Source organism: Sinohyriopsis cumingii, chromosome 18 (genome assembly GCF_028554795.1).
Source record: "Sinohyriopsis cumingii isolate HCF-2022 chromosome 18, ASM2855479v2, whole genome shotgun sequence".
Lineage (NCBI taxonomy): Eukaryota > Metazoa > Mollusca > Bivalvia > Unionida > Unionidae > Sinohyriopsis > Sinohyriopsis cumingii.
Window position 1 is genome coordinate 20170483 of NC_142978.1, and position 22072 is coordinate 20192554.

Consider the following 22072-nt stretch of genomic DNA (forward strand, 5'->3'; position numbering starts at 1 on the left):
ATTACTCACTGTGCACTTTCACCGAAATACACATGGAACACCACACCCCGAGCTCATATTCTCAAGAATAAACAATCACCTTTAAATACGTATCAAAAATGCATAAATATAACCCTTCAGTACCACCAAAATGAGAGAGGAAAACATGTTCTAATAATAGACTAGAACTTAATTCGTGGGTACAGAACTGGAAGTACTAATTGTGACCCGATTCCTGACAGACCCCATTTGTAATGCCAATTTTAGTGAAACTTTTATATTTGCATGCCACACCTATTTCAACTTTATACATGAAGTCTTAACTGGAAGTACTAATTGTGACCTGATTCCATGTGCTCGGATCATACTTAGAGTACCACCATCAGAGCACACCTCCCCGCTGCTCTGTACCCTACACTGGCTACCCATTCGATCCAGAATCAAACAGAAAATTTGTTCTCTGTGCTACGTTTCACTGTCGGACATACCTATCCGACCTCACCCATGTGTACACACCAGCAAGATACTTACGCTCCTCTTCTGACAATCGTATGCTCATTATTCCCACTATGAAAATAACGTCATGTGGACAGCGTTCTTTTGCATACCAGAGCCCAGCAACGTGGAATGAATTGCCCTCTGAACTTAGACACAAAGGCACAGTGATCACATTAAAGTGTGCTCTCAAAACCCACTTATTTCGACTGCAAGAACAGACTTAAAGACCTAATAATGTTTCCTACCTGAAATATTCTCAGCAAGTTTTTTATTTTTTAATGTTTTTCTAATTTCATGGTGTTTGTTTTTGTAATAATATTATTATATTTTTTTATCTTATATGTGTTGTCTAATGTAAAGCGCTTAGAGCTTCTAAAGATTAGGCGCTATACAAAGTCCTCATTATTATTATTATTATTATTATTATGTCTCACATTGTAGGACTAGTATATCCAGATGAAAGGTCATTCAAGTTTGCTAGGCGGCTATTAAGCGGCTATCCCATGCTGACACCAAATGGTGTCGGCAAATTCCAACTTTTCGATAGGGAGTGGACTCTGACCCTTCACTCCAACATAAATATCCAAATATAAAAAATGGGGTGGCAAGGGTCAGAGGAAACTCAGACTAACTCCTAATTTTCTTTGTAACGAACCCCTGTGGACAAAAGGCTTACAAACAAACGGAAGGGTATGCGAATACTATAAATAAAAAATATATCTACCTACCTTGGTGCATGTAAAGTCTCTTGTATAACAGTTTCAACTATAAAAAAAAAAAAAAAACGTCTAGGCCAATTGCTAGGTCTACGAAAAATGCTAAACATCTTGCCCGCCATGACTTTTGTACTCTTCAATACTAAAGATTCAGCATCCCGCAGCATTTCGAGAAACAACCAATCAGAGTGAATCTTACTGAATACTTAGGTATACTATTGGTTCCAACGATTTCGCGTGTGAGCGATCTCCTAGTGTAGGGATCAAAATAAGATCGCGTGCAGAAGAAGTCGCGTGCATTTTGCTTCAACTCCTGTATGAATGTTTAACTATGAATGGGATAGAGAAGTAACATACAATAAGTTTTATTCTTAACTTGTGCATAGGACATTTCTTCAAAACAATAGTTTTGTATGATTTAAAACTTAACTAAAATACGTCTGAATTGACAGTCGTGTTTCTGTTGTATTTTACGTGTACGAAGGAACATATTTGCATGGGAAAATAGGTATTAAAAAGGAATTGAAATAAAAGAAATCACATGTCATACAGAAGATATATACGAAGTTACCTAACTGCTTCCAATTTATTGGACTTGTATGCCGTAAATTTTTCCCTGTTGTTGTTTTCCCAGGCTTTTTTTTATATATAAATGACGACATTGTCGCGTCTCTGTCTATGTTTGCGGTACAACTTCACAGCCGCAGGCGGGCTCCATCTTACATCACATCAGTTTCGAGGGATATACACACAAATCGTCCGTGGAAGTTTGAGGGACAAGGCTCTAAATAAAGGGAATAAAAGCCATTTAAAGGTATGTGTAATCAAATTCTCCAAAATATGACACTAATAACTTCAAAAAGTAACTCGGAGCGCGCACATTTAGCCATGTAAGTTGGACTTTAGTCAAAGGTATGTGTGATATATAATAACATACACACGAGCATACCATAGCCGAAGAATTAAATTCGAGAATCAAAACAGATATGTGACAATGCTTTAGTAAAGATTCACAAAAAGACGTTTCTAGAACGTTCTGAACTTGATCTTTATGTCAATATGATATTTACAACTTACAGGAAGTTAGTCTTGTAAACATCCTGTTTACAAATTACCATTATCTTAAAGTACAACCTACAGGACTCACGGTACTAATTCAGTTCCCATAGTAAACCTATGCAAACACCATGATATTAAAAATTCAATAACTTAACATTTTTGAGTCCTCATGATCAAACCTATATTTATCAGTATAGATTAAACATGGATGTCAGCTTCTGTGTAAAGCAAAGGATATAAACCGCGGCATTTTCTGGACCTGCATGTGTTTGAAACCTGTGCTTTCAATTCCGCACTAAAGAGTCAGGTGCTAATTTTAGTGGTGAATGTTCCAAACTCAGGACTGTTAAAGGACTGAAATTCCATCAGTAAAACAATGTCTCTATTTTTTTTTAACTTACAACTAGGATAAGCTCTCAAAAGATTCTTTTTCCTACAACGTAACTTACATTATTAACCAACCCTGGTCAGCCTAACTCATATATACTCTATTTTATGTTCACCCATTTCCAGGCTGGTTCCTATTTTTCCATATCATTAGTACCGTGTGTCGTACAATCATGAACAATTTAAATGTACATAACACTAAAGCATTGATACTTGTTTAAGTTAATTATACAAGAGGTCACAATCTAATCTTGCCTTGAAACGTTACTGTGCTTATCTTTTGCGACAAACCCATTGTAATGTTGTATCAAACTCACTAAATGCCAAAGATATAGCAAACTATTCTACTAATCATGCAACTTCTTGACTATTTTTTCAACCCGTATTACTCATCTCCATAGTTATATTAACTGACGAGGTTAAAAATTTGAAAATTAACTAAAACATTAAGACTTGAAATGTCAATGCTGATGACATTTTGTGTAGTTTTAATGTTTAATATATGCTGTTTACGTAAATGGTGCAAGTTTAAGATGACTTGGTTAATACACTCTAATTTACTAAAACGTCTAGACCTAATAATCTCAGAGCTTTTCGTTTCAATTGAAGCTTATTGCATAAGTCTCTAAACCCGTGTCAATGGCGTAGGTCTTCGTTATTTATTCTTTCCCCGGCTCTGTATACATTCGCGTGATTAATGGTAGTTATGATTATCCCTCTATATTGTCGACCTGCCTATGATGATCCAGATAATATATTTTGGACATATAGATTATTACGAGCATAATAATCCTGCATATTTCTCCCGTCAATCCAAGCAGTCCATTTGTAGTATAAACGTAAATGGAAATGAATAGCAATACCACTGTGCCATGAAATGTTTCGGCAGAAGAATACTACGATATCTAGATTACTGTAAAACCTAAGGCAACAATGGTGCTTTAAGCTGATACTTCATGTATGAGGCCGTGGCATTCATCAAATAAATTGATATTGAAATGTCACATTGTCATTTATCTTTCTCAATAGCGTTGTCACGAGCGTCGTCACTATTGTTACAACAAAATGAAATGAATAGGGGCACAGTGTCTTATCGAGACATTGGAGCTTTGACCCATACCTCTCTCCCTGGTATGCCCTCTTGCTTTGTTCTCTTTGACTATCTGTACATAATATGCATGTGTCTTAGATACACAAAACACACACACACATTGTATATATATATATATATATATATATATATATATATATATATATATATATATATATATATATATATATATATATATATATATATCATGGCACAAATACACAAGTTATTAAATTTAGACACTTTGAAAAAGAAATAAACAATACCTTTTAAAAAAATATCGACGTTTTATTGTAGGCATTCTTCTACCTTCATCTAGCACATTCTTCTTAATATTTAATAAAGTTGATACAAAACATGGAAGTTTCACCACCCTATAAAGTACCAAACAAATGATTAAATCTGGTTTGAAATACCATGCTGGCATTAAATTACAGTTTCACAGCAAATAGTCCACTCTTGGGCATTTGTATTAAAACATGTTTCTTTTATTTTTAGCTGAAATTCGTTTCACCTTCATAGAACAAAATTTTGTGATTAGTGACAAAATAGATCCGGTGATTAATAATCGAATGTATGTGCAAAAGGAATAATTAGTGGTTAAATTGACGATTTCGATGCATATGATTGCAAATCACGCATATATTGCTGGCATGTGTAGTAGCACACGATATGTTTTCTATGGTAACATATAAATATTCGTATCCTTATCTCAGATGATAATATTTTCCAACGTGTCAAGTTCATTAACCTTAACAGAATAATTGCACCATTGTGTAGTGATATGTACTGCATTAGGAATTAGGGACATAAAGCGGGTCACAAAGGAAATTTAAGACTGTTGCTGCTAAGTTAAAAAAAAAAAACTGCTATATTTCACTAATATCTTTGCACTACATTAAGACATGATCGACTTATAACGAGGGAAGATAGTAATATACTGCAGTGATTAAATCTGTACATTTTACTGCACTTCACTAAACGCTCGAGGCAAGGTTTTATGTCCATTTTCCTTTCTGTACCTCTGAAGTGGATATTAACCTGCCAAGTCAGTCAGCTTGTAAGACAATGCCCATCAGCAGACAACACACTATTACAGCCTTTGGTTATTCTCCAACCTTTAGGTAAGTCCTTTATTCTACATCTCGAGATCTGAACTCCTAACTCTGAATGGTATCGAATGTATTTACATAAGTTTACAATTCCATTCAGACACAAAGTCATATCTCTTCCATGTAGTTCTATAATCATCAATAGCATCATCATCATCGTGTTTTTATTTATTTATTTATTTATTTATTTATTTATTCCGTTTTAATATTTTGACCTTATTTCCCCTCCCCCATTTTCATGAATGATATAATAACTTCACAAACATATACCACACAATCGCGTATAAATCTCCGCACGTTTCACTGGCATAAGCAGGAATTATTTGTTAAGTTGCTAAATACAGAAGCAAGGTTTGTGTTATTATGACACGTGTATAAATACATAAAAATGCATTGCACTAGACATATAAAATGTAGTCTTACTATACTTATGTCAAATCTAATTAACTGGAAGTACTGATTTAAGTATAAAGATTTAAAATTATTAAGAATGTGATAAGTCGTTGCTATGCAGATTATGAATATCTCACACATAGATAATTTAGTTTTCCCTCCAAAATAAGCAAGGTTCCACTATTAAAAGATGCCACGAAACTGCATCAATTATTTTCTACGGTCCTGTTGATTTATAGTGGATTTTTGAAGGAAGTTAGGCAGGAAAGAGAGATTACGTACCGGTGGACGGACGCCTGGATAGTTAGGCAAAAAGGAATCATTATTTAGATACATTCGGGGGTGGGGGGGATATGTGAGCATTAGAAGATTAATGTCGTACCTCCAGTGGTTGCGCCTTTCTATCTTTCAGGCAGACAACCCCGCTGCTGACACCAGAGATGACAAGGTTATCTGTAATATGTCTGTTAGTACTGTCAGTCTGTCTGGACACAAAGGCTTTGCGTGAGTATGTGTAGCTATTACCTTGTTGCCTTTAACCTTAACCTTGTTCTGACGTATTCAGCCACTTTTAGTTCAGTGTTATGCTTTTCTAATTTCTTCTTCTTCTTCTTCTTCTTCTTCTTCTTCTTCTTCTTATTTTTCTTGTTATTATTATCATTATTATTACTACTACTACTATTATTATTATTATTATTATTATTATTTTAGTAGTATAATAGTAATAGTGATAGTATTGATGTTATTAGTTTTGTTTTGTTTTTACCATTAATTAATTGACTAATTTCTCTTGTTCATGTAGTAGTCGCAGTTAATTTCTTATGTCAAGTTAAAATTTTAAACGAGATTGAAACACTGTTTGTTTAAAGTTGTTAAGATTTTTCATGCACGAAAATGCATTATATTCGTTCCTCAAAGGTTATATATTTGATTTAGCAGATTTGCATCAAGCAATATCAGGTGCTTCAGAAAAGAAAATTTTATATGTCGTATCATGACTGAGCATTCATGTTTTAAATGTTCATATAAATTACCTTTAATTCATCAGTAACAAATATAACTTTCTACTTTTACCATAACTGGTTTTAAGGTATTCACGAAACAAAAATTCGTGTTAGTAACGTGGACTATTTAAGACAGAAAAAAGTCATTTAGAAAGGTTTTCTCAAACAATGTCGTGTCAGCTTTCGTCTGAACATAACATGGTTTTCGTCGTGTCACGTAATTTGTTTAAAATAATCTGACATGAGGAATGACATGTATTTGCATGTCATTAAGAGCGCAAACGACTTTCAAACCTAAGCGCTGAATACAGTGGGATCCCTCTTGATAAAAGCTCAAATTATAAATGATTTTAAATCATTGGCTATAAAATTCTTTCCGGTAAGCGATAACCTGGTCTTATCGTGGATAACTGCATAAATTTTAACATGGGAGAAAGGAAATATCCATTCTAGGGACAAAGGCAATTGAAACATGGGAGAAAAAAATATCCATTCTAGGGACAAAGGCAATTGAAACATGGGATTTTTTTAAAAATTAAAAAAAAAAAAAAAAAAAAAAAGGGGTAGGCAATGGAAAGTCAATCTCTTTTCGAGAAATGTGGGTGGCCCTGAAAGGGGCCTTTGGGTTTCTTCTGCTTCTAATTTCTTCTATTTCTCCACCAACTTCTTATTTTCTCTCCTACACTCTTTCTCTTCTTTTCTTTCTTTTCTTCCTTTTTTTTCTCTTCTTTCTTCTTCTCCACCTCTTCTTTCCTCCTCTTCTCATTTTCTTCTTCTTTTTCAATTTTTTCATTCCATGCTCTTATCCTTATCCTTTCCTCTTCATCCTCCTTCTCCTCCTTTATTTCTTTCATCACAGCACTTATCATTTCCTTTACTTTTCTTAAGTTATTAATCTCCATCTGCACTCGATGGGGGCTATGACAATAGTGATCCTCGTTTAACCTCACTAACATTTGCTCCATCATACCAAAATTGTCCAGGACGTCTTGCAATGCTTTCATTTTATTAAGCTGGTTCGAAGCCATCTTCTTTTTTATTCTTTGTAGAATGGTTTGAACGACAAATGCTGTGGGTTCTTATAGTGAAAGCGCGGACGTGATGGAAAACATCCCCCAAGACATAAAATTGATATTACCTAAATCATAACCAAACAACGCGCGGACATGAACGAAAACATCCCTACTTTTTTCTCATTTCATATGATCTACTATCCACATACGTGAAGCATCAATAAACTAACCCCTAATTTACTATTTACACACGCAAAGCATTAAAATGAAACCCAAAATCTACTATCCACACGAACCTACGTCAGCGCTTACAAACACAAACACGAACACTATTAAAAAAGAGTCAGTGTTTATACTCACACTACTCTACCTACACACATTGGCAAATCGATTGTTATTTTTTTTCTAGAGATTGGGGGTAGCCCTGAAAAGGACTGTTTGTTTTTTTTGAACTCCATGACACCTGGTTAATGATGGCACCTTCCAGGCCTGGCACCACACACACATCTTCTTCCCCAGTCTCTTTTCACTTTTTGGGGGGAAAGAGCAGAGGCGGGATAAGTGGCTTCAGAATCCCAATTTTCTGTCTCTGGGATTCTGAAATTTCCTCTCTCCTCTTCTTTGTTTCTTCTCTCCTCCTCTTTCATCCTTCCCTCTTCTACTAGGGCCTCTGCAGCCAGCTCATTCACTATACGCCTGGCATATTCCAGGTGTACATGAAGTTCAAGCAGTTTTGCTAGTCTGGTGTTCATTCTCTTGATCAATCAACAAGGGTAGCTAGACTGCCGAACGAGTTTCAATTTATACTAAAAGTGCGGACGTGATGGAAAACATCCCCCTAAAACAAAAGTGATCTTACCTAGATTATAACCGAACAAACGCGCGGACCTAAAAGAAACACTCACTCACTTTTTTATACTGCCAATCACTATTCTAAAAAATTTATTAAACTAATAATATACTATTCACATACGCAAAGCAATCCAATCAAACCCCAAATCTACTCTCCCCACACCTCAAACAGCAAAAAAAAACATGATCTTAATCTACTATCCACACAAACGTACGTGAGCACTTACAAACACACAATCCTATACACAAACACATACACTCAAACTATAAAAAAGAGTCAGTGTTTATATTCACACTACTCTACCTACACACATTGGCAAATCGATTGTTATTTCTTTTCTAGAGTTTTGGGTAGCCCTGAAAAGGGCTGTTTTTATGTTTGCTATGGCAATCTTTTAGTTTCCAAGAATGCGACGTCCTCTGAGGATAGACTTTCTGACGATAGGTCTGCTTCTTCGGAAAGAGAAGAACTCTTTGGTGTCGATACGACAATCAACAAAGCCTCTGTCAGGTTCAGGTTCCTGCTGATGCTGCTGTTGTTGCTGCTGCTGCTGTCTCTGAAGTCTGTACTTCTCTGTCCATTCTTCTTTCTCCCTGTTCACTTCTTCTCTGAAGAGCTCTTCTATCAGGTCTTCAGTGACTTTTAGCATTCTCACATTCTCTATCTCTTCAGCTTTTGGTATCAGACTGTGTCTGACCATATGCAAATTCACGTAGGCTTCGTTTAGCTTAGCTAGTTTGGAGCACATCTTCGTAGGAGGATGAGTAGACAGTGGACGGTTAGACTGGAAACTACCCCGGTTCTTAAAGTCAAAGCGCGGACGTGAAGGAAAACATCCCTCCACGGTTTTCGAGCCGCAACGTTCAATGAGTGTCATGAGAGGGATAGTAAGAAGTCAAAGAGCATGAATCAACATTCTTATAGCCAAACAAAAGACAAAGGCATTTTTTTCAAAACACATTTTTTATTCAAAAATCACTTAACACTAACCAACAACTATAACATTTTTAACAATAATCCAACAATATAACATCAAACAATTTTTTCAAATCTCAAACATTTTTTTCAATTCACACTCTACTTTAAACAGGGTTGACAACGTTGTGAATGAAATTGTGATTTCCACTGTTGGAAGTCATTAGGCCATTGATGGACACTATGTTTCCTAGCTTGAGACAAAAGATAAGCATAATGGTCACAAAACCATCTATCTACTTTCACATCGTTTCTTGAAGAAGAACGAGGATCAAAATGAGTCACTGAATGTTCTAAGGAATAGCTCAAGCTGCGATGATGCAGAAAATACACACAATATTGTCCACACACCAAGGAATCTGTGCATTGTAATTTCACATTATTGAATCGGGTGGTCTGAGCATTTCTTCCCATAAAGTCAATGATATCGTCTTCTAAAGGTGGCAATCCGTACGAATCGAAATATTCCACACAGCCTTCTTGAGGAAAGTAGACGGCTACCCAGTGGGTTCCTGGGAGATGACTGTCGTCCGTGTTGATCACATAAGCTAGATGGTCTTGAGGTTTGCGATGAGGGAGTTAATCTTTAGCACAGACGACAGGATTCCAAGAAGCCGTATACGAACTGTGGTTCAAAAGGTAATAAAGTTCCCAGGTATCCATGTTTTTTTCTTCTTCACAGGTAATAATAAGTCATCAATTCGATCCTGACTTTTTGCTTGAAAATGTCTGACAAATAACCGTTTCTTCGTTTCGTCTCCTCACTCTGATTCAGGAGAGCTTCGATACGATGGATCTCTTGAGTGGTTAATGGTGGACAAGAATGTTCACGCAAGTCTTTATACCACTGATGCAACACGACTTCGTCCGAGATGAGACTCCAAGCCTCGTCCAGATACTCGTCCAATTTTTCTTCTTGACTCAGCATCAGGCATTTATCGTGTTGAATTTGACTGGGATGATCGTTTTGACATCCATAGCAATCTTTCTTGATCAATTCCGTCATTTTTTCGACCAAGTGTTTGGCAAAACAGGAGACTAAATGGGCTTCTTGTTCTGGCCATCTTGACTTCATCATGATCACTTCTTCTTTTTCCACGGTCTCCTCACATTCCATCTCCAAAGTTTCTCCACTAGGTAAAGAGGGATAACAGTCTTCCATGGTTTCTAATAATCTAGAATAACTTCTCTCAAACTGTTGATTTCTATCGTATTATCGAATTCTGCATACAGGATGACGTTCAACGTTACATCAGGGGTTCGTTTTGCAAACTGAATTTCCACACGAATCTGGCCGGATTTTATAGGGTGGAAATGTCCCTCGTCGCTGCCTTGGTCTGGAGTGAAATCGAAAGCCCACAAAGCGTAGCCTCCTGTGTAATCTTCGTACGTAATACCGTGACTGGTGTTGGTTCCTAACTGGCCGGTGGCTTCGTACAAGGACAAGTACGATCTCAAGTAATTCTTATTGTCAAAGTCGGGTTCGAAAGGTCGGGTACACAAGGTCTTGCCATCGCGACTGACTTCGATCTTGGACACGCCAAAGTGTCGAAAGTAGAAAGGATTTTTAGCGATAGCTCCGTTGAAGGCTTCATTCTCGACCATACCAACGATTAAACGTTTGGGTAGCTGTCCTTGGAACAGATGATCTTTGATCATGGATCGTTGGATTTTGGTTTTGTAATTATCGTCACTATCAGCCATTAAATGGAAAGCGGTACTGCTACGATTCAGTCTTATGCGAACATCCACTCCGTTCAGCAAATACTTTTCTTGCAACCACATGTCCAAATGCAAACGATCCATCAGTTCTAAACTTGTATCGACTCCCATGATTCTCTTTCTTCGTTCTAGAAATCCCTCATTTGTTGATTTAGTTGTATGCTTTGTATCAGTTTCGAATTCTTCAAATTGGTCTGCATCGTCAGCTTCCCATACCACACAGGCATTGAGATGAGTGTTCTTGGCGTCTATTCCGTACGTCAAGAGATTTTCCAGGTACGCTCGATAAGGGTAAGTATCCATGCTGCTACTGACTAGTTTGTTATTCAAGTACAAGTCCACTCCGCTAAACAAGGAATGCATGAAAATGTTGACGGGAGCTACTGGCTCAGTGTCTATAGCATTTCCATCCTTATCTTGAACTTTGACTTTCAAGTACAAGTAACTGCTATTCAGATCGATGTAATCTTCGGGCTGTCCTTTGATTTCAAACTCGATGGGAGCGGAATCGGTCAATGAGGAGACGGGATGAAATTCCACCCATTGGGATTCTTGCATGGTCATCATGGTGGAGGGCATGGCAAACAGATCCAGTTCCGACTTGGAACAGGCGCGAGACTCTCGGTGCATCATTTTTTTCTCTTTCTCAATAATCGAAAACGTCTAAGTCTCGAACGGTTCTTCTTTTCTTTGTCTTTCTAGCTTTAGACGTGTGAAGTCTGGTGAAAGGGTGTTTTCTTCGTCGTCTCTTTCTGCCTTGTCCTTGCTGAATGCCTGACTCGGTAGCGTGCAGGGCATTTATAGGTGTGTCTCGTCGGCCCAAAAGGTCTTTGCCCGTTTGCAGCAAGACATTTTTGCCTGCCCTCATAACGGATTCTTTGGGGTTTTGTTTGCCGATGATGACATTTTGGAGAAATTCTTTGCCTTGCGTCAGTGCCGCATCTTTCAAGGCGTGCAATCCGCGTGTCACCATCGGTTTCAAGACTGGGGCCACCGAACGAAAGGCCGATTTCAGCATATCTCCTAAACCGTGTCCTCGCTGTCGAGCAACCCCTCGGTACACTGGATACATGACTTACGAGTCGTGAGAGAACCGTTTTCGAAAATGGAGTTTCACCGTGACTTTTCCTTTGGTGAATGGAATATTTTGTCCCAGATCTCCTTTTATAGCAATGTTGACACTGTCCAAATACGACTAACTGACGGGCAAATAGTGAGGCTGTACAAATTCGCGGTGAACGTGGTAAGTGTTTCCACCTTCCTCGTCACTGGTCGTGGCACTATCCACTTTGAAAGGAATGACACGCAGTAACGGCACGGAGGTGTGTCCCACCACGTTATACTCCACCACATCGGAGTACACAAACATCAAATTCAGTCCTTGGTTCAGTTCTACAGGGAATCGAAAAAACTTGCAAAATTCCATATTGCTGTTGATCTTCGGTTTAAAATTTGGAGCCATTTTTGTGTCTCCACCTAAAATATCAAACAAGTCACGATTAAAACTGATGGACAACGTTTGGGTATCGTGAAATTTCATCAGTAAGCGACGAGCCACTTTATGGTACTCCAGGGTGACACTTTGTTTGATTCTGTTCAGGGCTTTGCCAAAGGCTAAGTCGAAACTGGAAGCAATGGTGTCCACCAAATGTTGGCCACTAAAATACAACCCTGCCAGAATTTTCAAGGTGTAGATATTGAAGGGTAAATTGTTGGATGGTCTTGTGTCCCCTGAAAACCCGATGTCATTCATGGTTTCTTGCAATTGTTGGTTCAGGATTTCGACCTCAAAAGTGTTTTGCTTTTCAGTGATGTTTTGGATTTGTGTAGGGTGAATCATTTCTACCAAAGCCACTTCCCAATGGGCTTCGTGATCTAACTGGATGGCCTGAGGTAATTTGGCCGTGTAACAGCACAACGTGTTCTTGGGAAACACCTCCTTGGAACTGTCACTGGGTAAGGTTAAGTAAAATTGGTTTTCGTGACTCATAATTCCAGAGTTCTGTGGCTGTCCGAGGGGTTACTGGACGTCAGAGGCGTGACTCCGCCCAAAATGGGGTTCTGGTTGTGGTTGTTGTTGGAGTGGTGATTGGCACTGGCACTGGACACAAGGTTTCCGTGGTTCCCGTTCGAGGAAAATTTCAGGGAGGGATTGGGAAGCAGGTAACCGATGCAACTGCTGAATAAAATGGTCCACAATTGTTTGTCTCCTTGTTGCAAACTCAAATTGGCAATGGCTGCCCCGATGACACAATACACCACGAAGATTTGGCAGAAAAAGACGATTTGCGTTTTAGGCACACGTTCTCCACACCACACCCACAAGGGTTGTTTTTGTAAATCTTGCAGAGAAGAACTGGGTGAAGGAGTGGTCGACGTAGCTGCGTCTGTGTGAAAGGGCATGATGGTCACTTCTTTTTATAGCACTGGACAACAAATTTTTACAAAAGTCATGTTACTGAAATAAAATTAGTCAATTCTTATCAATTTTTATGTGCTGAACACGAATATGACAGTCAAATTGCAAAATTGGCTCTAGTTTTTCTGTAATCTGCAAGAAATTAATGTTTACATAACGAAATGCATTCCAATAGTAAAAGGTCAACTGTAATAGCCTACCTATAAAAAATCAAGTCATTGACTACATCTTAGATTTCTTCGCCTGTCTCTTGTTCGGGAGCATCTCTGAGGAGTGTCCAGCAGTAGTCAGCCAGCATTGTAGTGGACCATTTTCCCTGGTATCTTTGTTCCATTGTTGCGATATCTTGATGAAAACGTTCGCCGTGTTCATCACTAACAATACCACAGTTGCTAGGAAAAAAATCCAAATGGGAATGAAGGAAGTGAATCTTTAGAGACATATTGCAGCCAAGTTTCTTATACTTCATCAACATGTCTTCTACTAGTTCCTTATAGTTTTCTGCCCTAACATTTCCGAGGAAGTTTGTAGAAACTAGGCGAAAAGCACTCCATGCTTGTTTCGCGTCACCTTCCAGCAAGTTGTTGAACCGGTCATCTTTGAAAAGCTCTCGAATCTGAGGACCCACAAAAACTCCCTCTTTAATCTTTGCTTCGCTGAGTCGAGGGAATTTTTCATGCAGGTATCGGAATGCTGGCAAAGTCTGGTCAATGGCTTTCACGAAGTTCTTCATCAAACCTAGTTTGATGTGAAGGGGTGGTAGCAAGATTTTCTGAGCCTCAACCAGAGCTGGGTGTTGGATATTCTTCTCTCCAATGGCTACATTCTGCCTGTGAGTCCATTCCTTCCTCATGTAGTGCATTTCCCTTGCTCGGCTATCCCACTCGCATAAGAAACACATGTATTTTGTATATCCTTGCTGCAGTCCCATTAAAAGGGCAACTACCTTCAAATCACCACAGAGGTGCCAACTGTACTTGTTATACTCAATGGAATTCAGTAGCTGCCTTAAGTTATCGTATGTCTCTTTCATGTGGACAGCATACGCTACTGGAATAGATGGAAGAATGTTTCCATTGTGCAAAAGCACAGCCTTGAGACTCAGTTTCGAAGAGTCCACAAATAGTCTCCATTCTTGTGGGTCATGAGTGATTTTTAAAGCATTCATGAGGCCCTCAATATCGGAACAGAATATCAGATTACTTTCCTTTCTGAAGAAAGGCTCCAATTGCTGGTGGCGCTTTCGATATGCAGTAATTGTGACATCTTCTTCTAGAAGATTCCATTGTTGGAGTCTTGATCCTAGCAATTCTGCCTTGTTCTTTGATAAGTCCAAATCACGAATCAGGTCATTTAGTTCTTCCTGTGTTATTCTGTGTGGGGCTGATGATGCACCACAGTGAAAATCTGGATCACTGCATGCTGATGGACCAGGAGAAGAACAGGTCGACTCACCTTTGTCTTCGTCAGATGAATCAAGAGAATATTCTGCTGGAGGTTCTGGAATAGGAAGTCCCTCACCATGTGGAACTGGTCTCAATGCAGACGGAATGTTTGGGTAGACTATTCTCGACTTCTTTCGCTTCGTTATTCCGCCGGAAAGAGGAGGAACCAAGCAGAAGTAACAGTCATTTAGGTGGTTGCTTGGCTCTCTCCACACCATTGGGACTGCAAACGGCATTGATGACCTTTTGCAATTCAACCACTGTGAAAGCTGTGTTGTACATGTAGCACAGCATATATGCGGAGCCCAAGGCTTGTCTTGGTCACCAACCTTGCATCCGAAGTAAAGATGATATGCCTTCTTCACTTGAGAATTGATACTTTTCTTCTGGTTGGCAAATGTCACTTCCCCACAAATATAGCAAAAATTGTCCGCGGTATTAACACACTTTCGAGGCATTACTGTTCTTTATTGTACGTAAATGGATAAAATAATAAGTTTTATGTAACAGTAGCTTGAACTGTCTCGCACAACGTCTAAAATATTTTAAATGCTGAACCTATCTGATTGGGCTTTATATAGTACACTGCTTACGTCAGCTTCAGCAGCCGCCTGGCATTAGTATAATAGGCCTACACATGTATAGTACACTGCTGACGTCAACTTACTTCAGCAGCCGCATGGCATTAGTATTGCATTGCATCAGAAAATGATGCAATCAACTGTGGATGATGTGAGCATGATGGTATTATGCAATGTTACATCATTATTCCGGATGTTGCTGCAGTCCTACTGGAGAAATTTACACAGTGAAACATAGAAAATGAGGTATATGAATATCTTCAAAACGAGAGCCAATACAAATTTTTCACGGTTATATTCGTGTTCGGCACACCAAAATACTACAGATTAGGACCTTTTCAAGTCAGTAATGATTTCACTGTTGACCAGTGTAGTCGATGACTTGCGAAGCGTCGATCCAAGAATCAAAACTGGGTGGATATCCTTTCCAACGTACTTTGACTTCTTTGACACGTCGTTTGCCCACTTTACGGGTTCTGCGTTCGAGAATGCTTTCGATGTCGTACACGTCGTCTTCTTTTTTGGTGACACGTTGTAACTCGGGCAAATAAAACGTTCCTTTGAGCACTTCTCCGTTCATGTCTTCCAGTTTATAGACGGCAGGATGACGGCCATGCACTCGTCCAGTGACACGAAACAATTCGGTCGTCCAGTTAGGTAAGTAACCTTTGTCGAAAGTGCGTTTGGTTTTGCCAATGCGCACCCAATCTCCTACGGCCAACACTCCACTTTTCTTGGGGACAGCCCTCGTCGGGGACGTACCAAACAGGCGCTCAAACACCAGCACTTCGTTGTCGGAAGTCACTTCTTGCGGGGCACGTCCAATGCTTCGATGGTAAGATTGGTTGTACGCTTGCACCAGGTGCGGTAAGATGTCGATGTACTTCAGAGTGTGGTGATGCGTAAAATATTTCCATATGCGTTCTTTCAAAGTGCGTTGAAAACGTTCCACGTTGCTGGCTTTGGTTTCGGGATTCTCGGTGGTAAAAAAATGAATCTCACGTTTCTTTAATTCTTTTTGGAAAGCTTCTTTCAGAAATTCGGTACCTTTGTCCGTTTGCCATCGAAGAGGGTGACGACCGCTTTGTTTCAACACCCGTTGCAAGGCTCGCACTAACTGGCTGCTCGATTTGGAAGTCAAGGGCAGGACCCAGGCAAATTTGGAAAAGACGTCGATGACACAAAACAAATATTTGTAACCACGATTGTAGCTGGCCAAATGAGAGACATCGGCTAAATCGGCTTGCCATTGATGATCGATGCCTTCCACTCGGGTGCGACTTCTGGCAAACTTGCGTCGAATGGGTTTGTGTAAAGTGTAGGTAGCTTGTTCTTGTAACCATCGTTGCACTTGAGGTAAACAGAGACTTTTCAGTCGAGTTTTGGCAGCATGATACAATTTTTGAACTCCTGCGTAACCTGCAGGATGGGACGGATCGTAGTAAATGCTGGCTAACACCTTCTCCATTTTTTTTTTGGTGTGTTAATAAGTCACCCACTCTTCGGTGATGCTACTTTGGGTGGGACGAAAGGGTGGTTTGGAAACGGATTTACGTGTCCGATGGGCTACGGGAGTAGAAGTCGAAGGTAGTGGTGGTGGAGGTGGCGATGGAATGGCTTTGGTCTTCTTTTCTTTTTTCACTTCTGGTTTCCCTTCTTTCTTTTTCACTTCTGTCGAAGGAGGAGTGGACATCATCTTTTTAACCCAAGCTTTCATTTCTTCTCGTTGGGGTGTGGGGGACGGGGTCAACAAGGATGCTGCAATCTTACTCGAAATGGGAGCTGCTGACGGTGTTTGAAACACTTCTCGCATCTCTTCTTCCTCAGGTCTTCGTGGGGTAATATCTCTGGTGACCCCTGTGGATGGTAGTAGTGGTGGTGGTGGTGGTAGTGATGATGGTGTTGGACTTTTCATCAAGGTCTTAAAATCGTTCAGAGTGGGTAGAGCTGTTTCGTCTAAAGCTTTCTGGTGAAAGAGTTGCAGTCGTTGCAAGAGTTGACCGTACTTTTGCGATTTTTCTGTTTCGGACAAATCTTGGCGATCCATCAAGGACTGCAATTCTTGTTGTAACTGGGACATCTCGCTCAATTTGGGATTGGGAGGTAAATGCGGGGTGCGTTGTTCTTGCCATCGATGGTATTCCATCCATCGTTTGTAAGGCACTAAAGCTAGTTTTCGTCATTCCATGGGGTTGTCAGGGGTCGATTCTGAGATCTTGGGACTTCCGAGGGCCTTTTATCTTGCTCCCACCAGTCCTCCCAACATGGTTCCCAAGACTCCTTTCAATAAGGGGCCTAACAAGAGGGGTAAAATACCTCCACGTTGGACCAACATCTTCTTCTTTTGACGAATGGGAATTTTCTTTTGAACCATTTGGCGAAGAACGTGACGATGTTTGCCTAAGCATTGTTTCTGGTGTTTGGACAAAGGGATCGTGCCTTTCAAGACATTCAAACAGCATTCGCACACGGTATCGATGACCTCTTTGGAGGCCGATTGAATGAGTTTTTTTCGTAGAGGTGGAGAAGCTTTGGACAGGACAGATAACATGTCCCCATGTTTGACTAAACGAGGAGGCAGTCCTTTCCTTTTCTTTCCTTGGGGTTGTTTAGAAGAGGGATGTTTTCTGGAGGGTGACATCTTTGAGTCTTCAGCACCAAAAACACTGATACCCCGACTTGGTCACAGGCCTTTTTTATACTGGAACGCGTCGCCACTGGTTGTCTTTACGTCGTATCAACTTCAGGACAGGCATGACACGTCGTGCAGGGGTACGCAACGGACTAAATCGAGCCAGTTCTTGCTTGGACAAATCCAGTAAACTTTGTAACATGCCCGATCTTTCTTGAACTTTGATTTTGGGAGAAGGTACTTTGTGAGCAGCAGCCACTGCCACTAAATTGGAGGGTCCTGCCACTGGGGAAGTTCTTGGGGTCATCAACGGAGAAGTTCTTCATGTGATCAACGTCTCCAAGTACTCTTCAGTTCTTGGTGTCATCAACGGAGAAGTGGATGAACGTGAGGCTACCGGAGACGCAGTCACCGCCTTTGCAGGTCGTGGTTTGCGAGTGTAAGGTTGCGTCCTGGCTGAAGTGCCTCTCTTGCGACTAGTTTTCTTCTGTGGGCTTTTCTTTTTCTGGGGACTTTTTCTCTGTTTCTTTTTCTGGGGGATTCTTTTCTTTTTCCGGGGTGGTGTCTGGTAAGAGGATGGTCCCGCCACTGGAGAAGTTCTCCTTGGGGACCTGGTCCTTTTCTTCTTCTTGGAGCTTCGTTTGACTTTTTTCTTGGGGAGAAGTTTGGGGGCATTAGGATCCCATCTTAAGAGAGAGCGAATGATGACCCTCCTAGAGTACCGCTCCCTCCAGGTTTCAAAATGATTTGTTTTTTGGTTTGGGTGTCGATTGGGGGATCGGCCAGTTGGGTCAAAGCGACTTTGTTTCGATCAAAAAAGCATTTGGTTTGATGAGGAATCTGAATGATTCCTTGGAGTAATTGACGTGCCGTCACCGTGGACCATCGTAAGACTTCTTTGAGACTAGCTTCTAAGACACGAGCTCGTATTTGTGGATTTTTTTCTCGACTGATGCCATACAAGGCACGAATCAATTTGACGGGAAGATGCGACTGAAGGGATGTCATTTTGACGTTGTGTGAGACAGACAAAAAGGGTCTGAGGTTTTTATAGTTTTTTTTTTTGTGGAGTGAAATTAAGTCGAGGACGGAGACGTGTACAGGACAGGCCCTCCGTCTTGGCACCAGTGGTGAAACAAGTGGGTACGAAATCGCAAATCATCGGGGGTCGTAGGTTTCAAATCGACGAGTAAATAGGCGTGTGGAGTTTGAGTGGCATCGTCGTACGCCTAGTCAGCCAAGGCGTTCCCAACTGTTTGGCTAAGACTTGCACTTGCGATTTATCTCGAGGGTTTTTAAACAAGACCACGTAATGCGCATTGAGACTGATGGTGCGATGGGCTTTACTTTGTTGAAACAAATTTTGGGTGATGTAAACGACACTGGCATTACGGTGATGCCCTTTGCGCGTGAACCACAGTTTAATTTCTTCTTCGTCTTCTCCTAACATGTCGTCAAAAATGACCAAATGGGTTTGACGGGAGTCAGAGATGATGCCGTCGTCTTCTTTAGGAATGCCTTCCACAAACACGATGGAATCGCCTTGACTTTCTCGCAAGAGGCTGTACGCCGATTGCCACTCTTTGTAACACCACACGATTTGCTGAGGTGGCCGATCGATCAAATGATGTTTATGTTCGATCAAACGTTTGACGAATTCGGTTTTGCCTGAACCGCTAGGTCCAGCAATGAGCATGTTAAAGGGATGGCGAAGATACAAAGCCTCCCAACTGGCACGATCTAAGTGTTCGTCGATGACTTTGACAGTAGAGGAAGAGGGAGCAGAGACAGCAGAGGTAGCCATAGTGTTAGGAATGTCACTTGTGACACGAAAACAAACAAGACAAGAGTTTATATACTTTTTTTCAGAACACGTTTATTGAATGTTTTAAACATGAATACGAAAGACAAAAATACATAAAAGCCAAAGGCTTAAGTACAAGGATAAAAGGCACATGATAACCATCAACGTGGAATAAACACAAGTGTCTGTACAACATGTTTTGGGTAATGTTCTGGCCAGTTCAATAGAGGGTAAGGTCACACAAGTGTCCTCCCGAAAGGGTCTTTCAGGCCTGTCCACGACAGTCCCGTCCTGGGTGACGGGTTCTTCTGGCACCGTCACTAACACTGGTTGAAAAGTAACTTTTTTCCTTGAACAACTCTCGTCCATACTGGGCCACTTCTTGGGTCCAAGCCTCAAAATCGCATTCTTTCCAGGCACGGACATCTGTCCAATGGGGGTGTAAGTCACAAGCTACACACACATCGTCATACACGTCTTGGGTAGCTAAAAGTTGACGAATCTTTTTTTACCGTAGAGGTCGAGAAGTATCCAGATGAAAAAGCAAGGCTTTGAGCAAAAGGAGTCTTTCGTGACCATTTAAGGCCATTGGGGTGGTAAGTACTGTTCGTAAAGAGTCCACAAAGAATCGGCTGGTAAACGAAATCCCAGAAAACAAGTCACTAAGACACACACCACTTGTCGACCCAAACTGAATGGATACAGTTCTTGTAATAATCGATGGTAATGATCCACGGTTTGAATATGGTCATTGACTTCCTTCCACTTAATCTGTTCAATAACATGTGACATAATCCGTGGCATGGCAGCCTGATTTTATAGTCTCTTTGTTTCGGAAGCAATAAAGGTAATTTCTAACGAGACATCTTCGTTCTCCAGTAGGGAATCTAAATCTTGCATACTGTAACCGAAACGTCAGAGTTTGTCTAGATGTTTCGTCTTCCGCTAAGCAGATTCCACGTAAAATATGTTGGTAATCCTTTAACTCGTCTTTCTCAATACGTTGCAGTAGGTGAATCTCGAAGTAACCAAAATTTCGAACGTGTATTTCATTCACTAACTGAAAGTGTTCAACAAGGTCTGACCACTGAAACAATTTCTGACGAATCAGTCCTCTTATACCATTCAGGTACCAGTGGTTAAAGATCTGGTGACGTAACGGATGCAACTGTTCTTTACGTTTGACTTGTATTTTGACCAGCTCTTGGTAAATGCGTTCTCTCAACTCCACAGGCAAGCCCAAAATGTTCTCTTGTAAAGTATTCATAAGTATATACACTGTTTTTGGAATCCTTGGGTGGTGGCCAATAGCCTCGTTTACCTTTGTGGCTGATGTAATATCCACTCATAATCAGTCTTCTTATACTTTGGAACAGAGCATAATTTAAAAACGGATGAATAACTTTGCGTTTGCGTTTCACTTGTATTTTGATCAGTTCTCGGTAAATGCGTTCTGTCAACCCCACAGGCAAAGCACGAATGTTCTCTTGTAAAGTATCCATGAATAGGTCAGTCCGTACAATTCACAATCTTGTCCTAGAGCAAAAGTAATCCACATAGTGAGTAATTTCTGACCACTGCCATTCAGGGTAACGTCCAAGAATGTCACTGAACTCTTTTGATGTAAACGGTCTAGAGTAATACAATAGGACGAATGCACACTTGACCCAAAGAAATCTAACACACTGGTTGACTTTTTTCACTTTCCTCTTGTGAATTTCTCGGCACAAAAGTTCTACAGTTACCCATTGAGATTTCACTCTGGCAAGTCCCTGCCAAACTTCCTTGTAAATCTTCTCTTGCAGTTCTTTAGGTAATGATTCAAAATCGTTTTTGAAATTAAGTTTAAATACTGGTCTCGTTGATGTCCAACATTTGACTCCAAGCCAAACTGGTTTCTTCTTCGTCAACGACATGGTAAGTTACTTCAATGTCTCGGTCCCACTAAGGGTAAGTAATGACAATTCGGTGACCATCGAGCATGTTCTACGTAGGCCGAATCTTGCGGTTCCCAGTGGTGAAGTGACACACCGCAACTGAAGCACTTGACTTTATCTCCTTCGCCCAAGTAGAAAAATCCGGCTCTGGCTAATTCTTCGGGGGTCGGGCCTCCCAGATACTTAGGCCATTTTCCTTTGAACGATTGAAGACAATTTTCAAAGTTGCAGTATTCCGACAAACGCACAGGGAACGAATATTCGTCTTTCACAGGTTCGTTTCGATGAGGGTTGGGTGACATGGACAGGAGTTTGCTCAGAGCTGGATGACATCCGTAGGGAGGTAGACGTGAAGGTGAACATCCACCTTTAAAACGAAACCCAGTAAAGTGTCCAAGAGGACGAGTGGCATCGCCTTCGCATCCCTCAGGTTTGACACGCACAGCATCACTT

General features: G+C 40.4%; 1 protein-coding gene across 4 annotated transcripts in view; it reads left to right on the forward strand.

Moving 5' to 3' along the window:
* The first annotated feature begins 1861 nt into the window (after positions 1–1861).
* LOC149776185 (uncharacterized) overlaps positions 1862–22072 on the forward strand; it is a 54291-nt gene continuing 34080 nt past the window's right edge. For 2 of the 4 annotated variants that reach the window (XM_089942493.1, XM_089942494.1), the window contains exons 1-2: positions 4760–4853; positions 5647–5738. In XM_089942493.1, the coding sequence (XP_089798619.1) occupies positions 4798–4853; positions 5647–5738 (148 nt within the window). In that variant the 5' untranslated portion in view covers positions 4760–4797. Of the gene's footprint in view, positions 2008–4759; positions 4854–4879; positions 4903–5646; positions 5739–22072 lie in introns of those variants that run through there. The other 2 variants (XM_089942495.1, XM_089942496.1) reach the window with 2 other exon arrangements.